We start from the raw sequence: 11,666 nt of genomic DNA, 5'->3' as shown, positions 1-11,666 counted from the left end.
ATGGATAATTCGCTAACATGCTCTCCATCATTCGTTCACTGTCTGTCTGCCCATAGCGATGCGATGTTCTGTGATAGACATGGACGTTCCAGTTCAACTTCATCATACCAGTTGGAGAAGATCTGAATATATTTGTTGCTTTCATAGCATTATGAATGCCGGTACAGTTTCTGTGCTTAATCATTGTTGCTCTGTTCGGCTCTTGTGTACCCTCCCCCCCCCCCAAAAAAAAACATATGCTTCATTATCATGGAACCAACAGAAAACACACGTCATATCGTGACTATATTATCAACGAATAGCGTCTCGACACGAAACAATCACACATTGCCCCGCGAAATAGCTCGCCACGGTCGCGGCGCCGAACGTCTGTGACAGCGCAGGCCGGTTGGCCGGCACAGGGTTCAGGTCAGCTCGCTGCGGGTCAGGTCAGTCCGACCTGACCGGAACGGAACGCAGCCATCCAGCCTCTCGGACGCTGCGTCCCGGTCAGTGACCCCAGCTGTGACCGGTCAGTGACCTCAGCTGTGTCCCGGTCAGTGACCCCAGCTGTGTCCGGTCAGTGACCCCAGCTGTGTCCGGTCAGTGGCCTCAGCTGTGTCCCGGTCAGTGACCCCAGCTGTGTCCGGTCAATGACCCCAGCGAGCTCGACCTTGTTATTTGATCTTGCAAATGTTCAGGGCTCGACAAATGGCAGAACAAGAAATTTGGCGGAATGGATACAAATGGGCGGGGTGTGAGCCTACAGTTTCTCTTTGGCCGGCGCCTCCCGCTTCACAAAACCGCTGAATCCGCTGCGATCGATTTCGTCAAAGTTGCGCTTTTGTACGCTGGACTGCTGTGGCCGCTTCGCGAAGCCAGTGAAGCCAGATCGGTCGATTTCGTCGAAGTTGCGCTTCGCGAAGCCGCTGAAGCCCGACCGATCGATTTCGTCAAAGTTGCGCTTCTCCAGGCCGAAGGTCATGCCACTGGAACAGAAGGCATCCGGTGTCACAGTCGAGTAAATAGGTTATGTGATGACCTAGCTTCATAAATATTATATCAGATACACTTTAAGGTTTTATCTTTGATGTAGTTCTAACGGCACATATTCAAGTTTGAGAACAATATCTATTCAAAAAGAATTAGGGCGTACCACGCCGATAAGCGTTCAATGCGGACTCTAATATTTTCAAAGGCCTAGGAAGGTAGCCACTGATGAACTGATTACACGACAAGTAATGTTCGATTAGTCTTTGGTGCCATTGCTGACAGGCTGTCAAGGACTGAGAGCAATAGCGCAATAAAAAATAGTACTTCACCGAAATAATTGATGCATTTTTACAGGATGTAATACAAGAACAAGACAGATGGAGTCCGAAGAAGATATGCGGTGTATTTGAGTAGTTCGTGGAACACTCAGGCTTAAAGTTACGTCATATCAATGTGTGAAACAATATAAGAAAAGGATAACGTTTCTGGGGATGTAAGGGTCGTGTATCGCATCGCCATTAATCGCAATAAATTGAGTTCAGCTTATCTGATACATACATATGTAACAATGTCAAACAAACTCTGCGACAGTGCTGGTGATTATAGTGATTGGTGTTGCATGTGAACATGTTTGGCTTGGTCACCTGAGCATGGCTTCTCGGTTTCAAATTTGTTCTGTTCGCGACCGTCTAAGAAAGAATAGAACAAATTTTGTTCTGCAAGTTTTATTACGTTTTTAGGATATGTTCTGCATCAATTCCTACTGATGTTTCGAACATCATTCACCCTACATCTACAAACCACAGGCTAGGTCTGATTTCGGCGGTGTATCCGAGTCGCCGGGTTTTCCGAGGTGATTGGGCGGGGAGCATTTCATGGTACTGGGCCGCCATGGGCCTCCTCTGAGGTATTCCGGTGGACTGCGGTCGACCTGAGGCTCAACTGGTCGCAGAGATATCCACTATTCAGTATGTGCGCGGCCCAGCTCGGGAAGAGGCCCTGTCAATGATGCAGTGACACGTCCGACGACGAGATTCTCCACGGCAGAGGGAGAGGTGTCTGCACCTCGGATAGACCCGCGCCGGGCTGATGCATTATAGCTGATCCGTCATATCAACACTGATGAGCTCATGACGTTCTGAGTAGAGCGCCGGAATCTCAATGGCACACTAGTTTCGAGGGTGGTACTAAGAGAAGATGACCGGAAACCTAACGAAAGATGAGTTTTTTATTTGCTGTTGTTGCGCACTAACATCTTTCACGATGTGGTAAGTGTTAGCAGTTTTACCATATTAATAAGCAATCAACATCCTCATCGATCTTATTATTTGACAGAGCTGTATGCGGTCATTAGACACGCGCAGCTCGGTGCTCTCCCCTGTCGCCGTTGTCATGCGGCTGTGTTTGGTCTGATGGCGCCCAGTGTCCTCAGACTGTCCGGTGCTCTCCCGATCGGGGCCGGTGACAATCAATCGCAGCGTTTACGGGCGCTGCGATGGCCCGTAACGGCTGATTAAGCCGACACTGCGGTGACCCGGCCGGCGGCGGGGGGGGGGGGGGAGGGGGTGACATGGGACGGATAGAGGTCACAGGATGGGCAGAGACCAGGTCATGGAACGGCGGGGGTCACGGGAAGAGCAGATGTCAGTCTGCCGCAACATCAGCTGTAATCGGTAGAGAGTGATGGCTGTAACCCTTCAGCGCACTTATTAACCGTTTTCACGACGGCCATCTGGTACACATTTGGTGCACATCTGGTGCAGATTAGGTGATTAGGTGGCAGGCAGATTAGGTGCAAATTTGGTCAAATTAGGTTCAGTTTGTCTCTTAGTAGCGATCAGCTAGGTTTGCACTAATTGCTTATATGTCTGCCTTGTCATATTATCAGAGAATATGACAACGCAGATTAAAACACGGAAATAAATTCATTAAATAAAGATATTTGCTGCAAAAGAGGTTAGGTGCAGATTTGGTCAAATTAGGTGCACTCACCGGATAGCCCGTCGTGAAAACGGCTATTATCTCCAAGGCCTCTCGGACTCAAGGACTCCAAGGACTTTGCCGCCTCGGGAAAGGAATAGGTCCCTGTTCTCCAATGAAGTTTACGTTTTTCTGTGAGCTCACCTGAGCGAGTCGAGCCGCTTCTCCACACCGAACGAGACGCCGCTGAGCGGGTCCAGGGCGCGCACCTCCCGGTCGTAAGCCTCCGGGTGGCTGTCTGTGGGGCAGAGGCGAGAGGGTAAGCTAGGGACACTTACGGTTTATTCTTGGGTGGCTGTCCTTGGGACAGGGCGAAGGGTGAGAACCGAAGGGTGAGAATGGGACACCCGCTCCTCCATCCCCGGGTGGCTGTGGGGAAAGGGCGAGAGATAAGAAAGGGACGCGTCCGAATCCCTTGTCGTCCCGTTCATGTGTAGCTGTCTGAGGGAAAGGTATGGTAATAGGAGAGTCGACTCAGAAGGACAAAAGGCATACCTATGTACATACACCAACCTCTGGATAGCCATGTAAGACAGACACAGGCACTATCGGCACCTAACATGACATTACGCGATACCACTTTTTGTGCTGCTAACTGTGAAACTGAGAGCACCGTCCAAGAGCAGTGAAGAGGTCACCAACACTCATTATTCTTAGCGTCTGGTGTTTCTCGTACAACTGATGAACCAAACTAGTAAGGAGATACCGGATCCAACTTTCGGCACATAACCAAGAGCAAGAGCTGTTAGAAGTTACACAAGAAGCTGATAGTCGAAAAGTCCACAACAGGGGTGGAGCTTTTGCAGGAAAGTTCGTGGGGCAAAAGTCGTCAAACCTACAATGTCCGGTTGTCAAGTTGAATTAACTGCTACACTGAATCAATCTCTACCAATACTGATATAATATTTTGTATTACATAGACATTCCAAACCTCCTCAATGAGAGACATATTTATTTGCATTGCAATAAAGTCCTACACGTCAGTTAAGGCTGATGAGGTAAAGCGCTTATTGGTGGCCGCAAAATGACAAGTTGGTGTTGCAGCCGCCCCACCAACTGTATAGGAAGCTCCGCCCCAAGTTCACCAGCTGCTAAGAATAGAGGGTCAAAAGCATTACCCATGGACGCACTGAACTTACTTCAATGAGCGTCGACATGCCACAGCATTAGCTATCCAAAATACATTCCCGGAATCCCGACCGCATATGGAGGATCTCTCTGGGCTGTATGTACTACCCAATCCATTACTTTGAATCCGGTATCTTGGTTATTCGTAACAAAACCGAATTTCTTGTAAAAGCCCGTATATGCTCTAAATGATATAAGGGCTTCTTTTGCCTCACATGCAATGCAATTAGATGCTGCACCGGATTAATGACACGCATTACGTGCTTGCGTGCGAAGGACGTAAATGGCTGCCAGATATTCACATTTACAAAAATCAATGGGCAACACGGACATCATAAGCCTGGTTGATCCTAGGGGCCACGGGAAAACTACAGTCCCATTAGCTTAGAAAACTCACTAAGATAAGCAGACCCGAGTGCAGAAGATATTCGAAATATATACAGCATATTAGGTCTCACACTAGTACCTAGTTTTCACCATCAATCAACATGATTACATCTCAGTAAGCAGAATTAAAGGAACGAACTAAAATCGTCTAATATATGTAGTATGCATGGCATTCATTTTTCGCATAGCTGACCTAATTAATCATATTCTCGGTGCAGTCATTCCCTGATATGGTGTGCCCTCGATTCCCGGCCGTAATTTTGCCCAATGGTGATGGTGCGCGGCACGTAACCCTGCCACGTGACACGTGAGGGTGCGTTCGGTGCAGAGCCGGAGCAATGGCGCATTACGAAGACGTCAGCCGACAAAACGACCCAGAGCGAAACGCTGCACTGAGGGAGCCAATACCGCGAAATTATCCTAATTTAGAAATACTCTTTAGGGTGATGAACTCCCCGTCAATTTCCGAGATGATCCTTTGATTTCGCACGTGATATGTGTCAGGTCATTGTGAAGCCCGGTAATTATGCAAGCGACATCAAATATGCATTGTGCGTTAATATGCTTGATGAGTGAAATGTGATTGCGAGCATGCATCTGTTTCGATTATACTGTATCCCATATGTGTTATTATTTGAGCCTCGAATTTTATGACTACAATCTTGATAACTCAGCCAGATACATTTCGACTTTTACATTTGTCAACGTAGGATTGTTTCCAGCGAACATTTTTGCGTCAGCGGCGATGTTCCAATGCGGACGATCCTTACCGAGCACCAGTAATGAGATCATTAATGTGCAGCACTGTAATCAAAGTCACCTCCCGACGGCGAAGTGGGATGCCGCAGGGACCAGCGCTCGACCGATGCGGTATCGCCTCGATTTGCACCTGAGCGCAGCCAAAGGGCAGCGCGCGGACCCGACCGGCCCGACAGTGAGACACATTTGAGATATACCGGAGACACAGCGCAAACACATCGGAAACACGACGCACAATTCAGAATTGATTGTGAACGGTACCGGCAGCAATGGAAGGATTTTCATGTCGGTACACCTGAGACCCATTGTGGAAGAGTCGCACCGTGCCCGCCGGCGACCGACCGGCATCTACAGACGGCGGCGAATGAGGTAGAGGCGTGGCTCGAGCCGCCGACTGCCATCCGCTGACTCGACAGTCCTCGGGTCGTGTCACAGTCGCATAAAAAGCTCCTCCGAGGTCACCGACTCCCGAGCTATCTGCCACAGGCCTAACTCCGCCAGCACTGTTCTCAGAAAGGCGCGACAGACCGCCAGAGTGAGCCGTTTGTTTGTCTGGGGACGGTGACCTCCGACCAGGCCCCGGGCCCGGTGGGACTCCGAGCGCGACCATCGCCGCTGGCCCCGTCCGCCTTGGCCGGGAGCGATCTCCAATCGCCGGTCGGACGCTATCAGATTGGGGCCCATTAGGTCCATCCCAGGCCTGCAGGCAGACCACCAGCGCGACGGAAAACAGGCAAACTGCTAGGTCCGCTCCCGCTGACCTGACCGCGGCGGGTGACCGGCCGTCGCCGCGGGCAGGCGGCAGGTCACGCGGTTCCCGCCCGGCACACTGAGCCGGAGTTCAGCGAGGGTGGCGCTCACAGCTAGAGTTCAGTTACGGGCGGCGCTCGCCAGAGTTCGGTTAGGGGCGGCGCTCGCAGCCGGCGGTCGCTCTGGGACGGGGTACGGGCGGTCCGGGCTCGCCCGTCTCCTCTGCCCCGGACCGGGTCGGTCGACAGAGACGCCCCAGGGGCCGGTGGGCGTGTCCCAATTCCGATCACAGCCGGCCGTCTCATCTGAGAGGGATGTGTCCCGCGGGGCGCAGTCGCCCCCATCATGACCGCGGCGGTATGTTCACCAACAGCTGCTAGCCTTCCGGTACTGTCAGTCTGGCCTAGCGCCGCATCTTCTGGTCAGTGACCCAGCGCCTTAGGTTTCCTTTTTCGGTGCGAGATCCAGCAGCTTACCCTGAATTCTAAGTCTAATGCTAACTGTGAGGCAAGTATGTTGAGAACTATTTGACATCCGAGCTATGGTTCTTTGAAGATCTATGATGGCTTGATCGGAGCTACTCATGAAAACTTTGCTCGTTTTAGGAGTCTGCTGCCTCAGTACCAAAGTGATGGATGCATAAATGCCCACGTGGCCCACCCATGTTTAACCATTCCCCAGTTACAGCCACACATTTGTTGCACATTTGTCAGTACTAAGCTACAAGTGTTAATGCCCTCGCGGCTCGCACCATTGGCTCCATCGACCTGTACTTACTATAGTAGTCGATCAGCCTCTGTGTGTAGACGTTGGAGAGGTGCCGCCGTCCTCCCTGGGAGTCCGCCTCCCGGAGCAGATGTCCTCCTCCCAGAGAGTCGATTCCTCGCAACAGGTGTCCTCCGCCCAGGGAGTCGATTCCTCTCAGGAGGTGTCCTCCGCCGAGAGAGTCGATTCCCCTCAACAGGTGGCCGCCGCCCAGCGAGTCGATGCCTCTGAGTAAGTGGCCGCCGCCCAGAGAGTCGATCCCCCGGTCAGACAGCTGCCGAAAAACGAACACAGAACAGTCACCATGGTCAGCTGCGTTTCAGTTCATCATTCGGTCTGACAGAGCTGTCGGCAGCTGTGCCAAAAGCGACTACAAAACGGTTGGTCACTGATCTGAATAGCTGCAATTCGTTAATCGAACGCTCAAGTACCTACCGATTTGTCAACGCTTCTTACATACATTTATGAGTTATCTGAGTGACACAAACACCTTACAGGCAGAGGTTAACTTGTGCAGACAGATCACGCCGCTCTGAAACTGTGACAGGAAATGGCCTTAAGCTCCGTGGTACTGACGACGCCACTGGCTGTGATATGACGTGCTGAGTGCCGCGGTAATGCCGGTAATGCATGACGTGTCACATCACAGAGCCGCGTTACTCGGCCTGATGGCCGTATAGCCGCGGCAGGCGCTGTGATAGGTCTGCCGCTGATGGCCGGCAGTTTGTCGCGCGGCTGGCGGATGCAATTCATGCGGCGCCCGCCGGCGACAATGTGTGCTGTGCAGTCGGCACCGGCCGGCCATTTGCGGCTGAATGTGCTCGCTGAGCGCGGTCACTTTGCAGACCGAGTTATGAGTCGCTCGCCGTCCGTCACAGAAGCCATTCCACTTCATGAAAACGAGCTCATGCCATGCACAGCGTGATGGGGTCGTTTCCACGGGGTTTGTTACTCGTCCTGGCTTGGCAGGATGCCGCAGTCATCTGCCGGCTCCCTCCGCTCCCCTCTGCGGTTGTTACCTCCCACCTACTCTCCCGTCAGCCACTCCGTGCCAGAGCGCCTGTCCGCGGGATGTGCCGCGCCAAAAGTTGGAGCCCCACGGAGCATCCACACGAGGTAAACAGGACGAAAACGTGTGCAACGTCGTCCACAGATGCTATCGGTGTGAAAACTTTCTATCGGCGACGGCTCCGATCAGCCTAAGCGCCGCTGTCCGGAGACGCACTCCCTCAATACCCTGCGGGCAAGTTCTAATACACTTTGGGTGAAATAGAGTGCCTTGAAACCAGGGGATGAAGGCAATGTTTGCCATCCGCCTACGAGCTGAAAACACCTAAAACACTTAAAACGGTACTTCACTCCACGGCGAGTTGTCGCCTTCAAAGTTCTTAAACATGGCTTAGCCGTAGGCAGCGCCGAAAATTGACAATGCTTTAACGGTAACGGCTGTGCTTGGTGTATAGAAGTGGAAAATGGACTTATAACTCTACAACGTTACCAGTCTGGAAAATGAGAACGGCCCACTTTTTCGTTTACATTTGTTTGAATTGCACCAGCAAAAGCATATAATTGTTAGTTATGAATCATTTTAGTACCGTACAATCAATAAACGTAGATGGGAATGCTGTCTCTTGTCAAAAGGAAAGGGCAATTTTATGCTGAGCTGCAGCAAATAAGTTTTTCGACCTCCCCACGCGCCTCGTTTCAGATGCAGTGCTGTGGCTCCGGCCGTCGCTCTGGCATGGTAGACTGCGCCGGCGTACACGCGTGCCGTGCGGCACAGCATACCATGACTGAAAGGTTCGACTGAGACGGACGGGCGACGGGCGTTGCACTGCTCTGACGCCTCGCCCAAACAGGTTGCTGTCTTTTTGATAATTTCTTCGTTATTCGCATGTGTTATACCTGCGCACTTCATGTATAAGTACATGCAAGTACATGATTTATTCGTTAGATTGCATATGATGTATTTCTTCCGATCATGTGCTTTCTATTTGCGTATGTGCCTTTCTCAGAGATGTGAGAGGAGCGAAGCATGAGTGCAAATGCTTGAAAGCCACGCTTTGAATATGCTCCTGCCATGTGAAATTTCACATAAATCTAACCGTGCAGATTGCAGAAGTAACTTTAAAACGTTTTCCGCATTACACACGCATCGAGCGGATCAATGCTCTGTTAGCTGGTGGACGGGGGAGTATCTATACCACATTGAGCGGCATTGAATGGCTCACCACCGCGCGGGCGGTGGGAGGACAAACGGACGCGGCCGGTGGGACGGACCAGCGCGACCAGAGCCGGACCCCATCGGTCACACAGCCGCCGGCGCTGGCTCCCACGTCCACTCACACGGGTTGGGGTGGCCTCCCTCCCTCCCACCCGTCCCCCGGTCAAACACCTGGGGGAGTCGTGTGGATACAGAGCCGCGCTCATCGGCTACAGATCCGCAGAGCCGCGTACGCCGGATACAGAGCCGAGTCCATAGGACACAGAACCGAGTCAAGCCGTTTTCAACGCCCACGGACCACAAGGCCGCGTCCACTGGACTATAGAGCCGCGTCCACCGGACTACAGGACCGCGTTCACAGGCTGCATATTCAATTTTTACTATATGCCTCTTTTTCGGCATGTTTAATCCATAGGTGCATTGTCAGAGGTTTTAACGGCAGCATGGCTCGGACACCGGCTGGGCCGGGACTCAGCTGTCTTTAGCCCACCAGGGCTCACAGACGGTCAGTTCAGCCGCTCAGAACTGGCCGTCCTGCCGGCACCGGCGCCCGTGCGCCAAAAATGTCACCTCATCGCGGCCAACAGCGACGTCAGCCCAGTTCCGGCGTCCGATGGCCCAGTCATGGCCCCTCAGCGTCGCCCACCCTACCCCATCCCATCACTACCTGGAGAAATGGGACGTGCGCACCATGGTACAGGTATGAAAGCAATTTGGGCAAATGAAATGTAAATATGCACAGCACGAAAGCACCGTCACGCAAACACACTCACAAAGTATTGATAAATTTGTCTAGCAAGTATGGTTAACGTGTATTTGATTTGTAAAATAGCGTTCGTGCAACCTACCGAATAGCTCTAGATGCACGCACTGTGTGAGACTAGTCGGCCCGAGACCGAACGGCGAGAACCCTGGCCCGGTGACGGCCGGAGTTGGCTGATCTGCCAACTCGCGGACACTCGTCCGTCCGTAGAGTGTGATTGGTTGGACCGACTTCAGACCTTAGACAGCCGTGGGACGTTCCAAATGATCTAACGTGGGTGGATGGGTGTACTGTTTGTTGTACAGTTGGATTTGTGACTTTTGAATGAGCTGTGAACGAAAAATTTGTTAGATTTGTACAAACAGCCTATGGTGCTGATGCCAAAGACAGTTTTGCAGTTCTTGTGGCGTTTTTCTGGCAAGGGCTTCTAATAATCAAGATTAAGCAGGTATCGCAAGAGCTTTCTCCCGTATCATTTCGATCATCATTTTCAGCAAAAGTAAAAATACGGAAAGTGGGCTTTTACGTTTAATGAGACAATCCATTACCAGATCAAACGCCCTCACTTGTGGTGGGCTATTGAGTACTGGGAGAGTTGCAATTTCTGGTACAGTAGGTGAACTGAACGGGAACTGAATCAAAAAGTCGCATCTAAGCCAAATAAAATCATATAACTACGAATTGGATACAAAACATACAAAACACAAATACCAACAGTCACCGAAAATGGGGTCTATCAGGTGTTGTCTTCAGCCGTTTTCCATTACGTACATTTAAACTCTTGCTTTTTATGCCTACTTCTTTGATGTAAAAACTTACGATAAAATAGTGTTACATTGATATTAATAATAAATAAATATCAATACATAGGTAAATAGATAAATAACATATTCAGAAATGGTCCCAACCCTAAATGGTGGCATTCAACCTGTCCAAACTCTACCGAGATTCCTGGTGTTTCGGAGTGCGTTCAGAGAGGGATGTGATGTGTGTGTGTCTACTGCTCACCTGCTGGTCCTTGTAGGGGCGCGCCTCCAGGCCCACCAGGGCTGTGGCCAGCAGCAGAGCCGAGCAGGACAGACTCGCCATGGCTGCGGTGTGGACGGCGGCAGCTCGGAGCGCGACTGTGACCGCAGAGGCTCGGCGCCGACCTTATACGGCCGCGCGCCGCCGCCGGCCGGCCGCCACCCACACCGCGTGGACGTACAACAGCGCAGAGCGGCCGCCCACGGGCCGGGTCCGTACCGGCCGGTACCCCACCCACGGCCCCAAACGGTATCATAACCAGCCAGGGGATAAAACATGTAATGACGGCAGTTTTCTAGGAATAGGAGTAGTTTGAGTTATTCCCAGAAACATATTTGGTAACAATGGATCCAGTTTTGTTGGTAATAGTTCAAATGGTGATCAATTGGTGATAAGTACACACATTGAACATGCATGCAAACGCCGAAATGACCGGAACTGACACAGTGGTTCTGGTAATGCAACACATTACAAAGTGAAATGTGTTGCATTAAAGTGGACAAGCTGCAGAAAACAGCCACTTTCAGGACGTCATACGGTTGTATACACTTGCAGCATTAGTGCCGTATGCTAGTCGGTTCAGAGAATGACGTTTATGTTAGCGCTTCAAGGTGAATATGGTTTACAGGGCCCCAGCCATGACTTATTCCATAACAAACAGGATTCAATTTCGATCAGTTGAAATGGTCATGTTCAGGATCGTTTTGAACAGAATTCAACTTCAAACAACCGCTAGTTATCAAAAAGAATAAATACAAGATGACCAAGGCGCAAACTGTATACCAACAGTCGTTTCTCTTCTACCGCCAGTCGCAGAAGTGTGAGCACGGTTTGAGCCACTTGCCCGGTGTTACATCCGGGATTATCTGTGGACATCGTCAGAAGCCACGTTATAAATTTTATCTGTTCGAA

At 51.1% G+C, this 11,666-nt stretch overlaps 1 protein-coding gene across 1 annotated transcript; it reads right to left on the bottom strand.

The window, feature by feature from the left end:
* Positions 1-270: 270 nt before the first annotated feature.
* Positions 271-10,963, bottom strand: LOC122377974 (orcokinin peptides type B-like). Its single transcript, XM_043358635.1, has 4 exons — positions 10,737-10,963; positions 6,754-7,015; positions 3,097-3,190; positions 271-968 (listed from the first exon to the last, which is right to left on the bottom strand). The coding sequence occupies exons 1-4, from the start codon at positions 10,815-10,817 to the stop codon at positions 743-745; spliced, it is 663 nt and encodes a 220-aa protein (XP_043214570.1). The 5' UTR covers positions 10,818-10,963; the 3' UTR covers positions 271-742.
* Between the last annotated feature and the right edge of the window lie 703 nt (positions 10,964-11,666).

Source organism: Amphibalanus amphitrite, unplaced genomic scaffold (assembly GCF_019059575.1).
Source record: "Amphibalanus amphitrite isolate SeventyFive unplaced genomic scaffold, NRLGWU_Aamphi_draft 000053F_arrow, whole genome shotgun sequence".
NCBI lineage: Eukaryota > Metazoa > Arthropoda > Thecostraca > Balanomorpha > Balanidae > Amphibalanus > Amphibalanus amphitrite.
Note: the sequence above shows the minus strand (reverse complement) of the source record. Positions and strands in the feature narration are given on the sequence as shown.

Bases quoted from the DNA above. Each gene is read 5' to 3' on its own strand.
- LOC122377974 (XM_043358635.1), bottom strand. From the start codon at position 10,817: ATGGCGAGTCTGTCCTGCTCGGCTCTGCTGCTGGCCACAGCCCTGGTG. The intron at 7,016-10,736 runs GTGAGCAGTAGA...GTTTTTCGGCAG, and splicing joins GCCCCTACAAGGACCAGCAG to CTGTCTGACCGGGGGATCGA. The intron at 3,191-6,753 runs GTAAGTACAGGT...TCTGCCCCACAG, and splicing joins GAGGCTGATCGACTACTATA to ACAGCCACCCGGAGGCTTAC.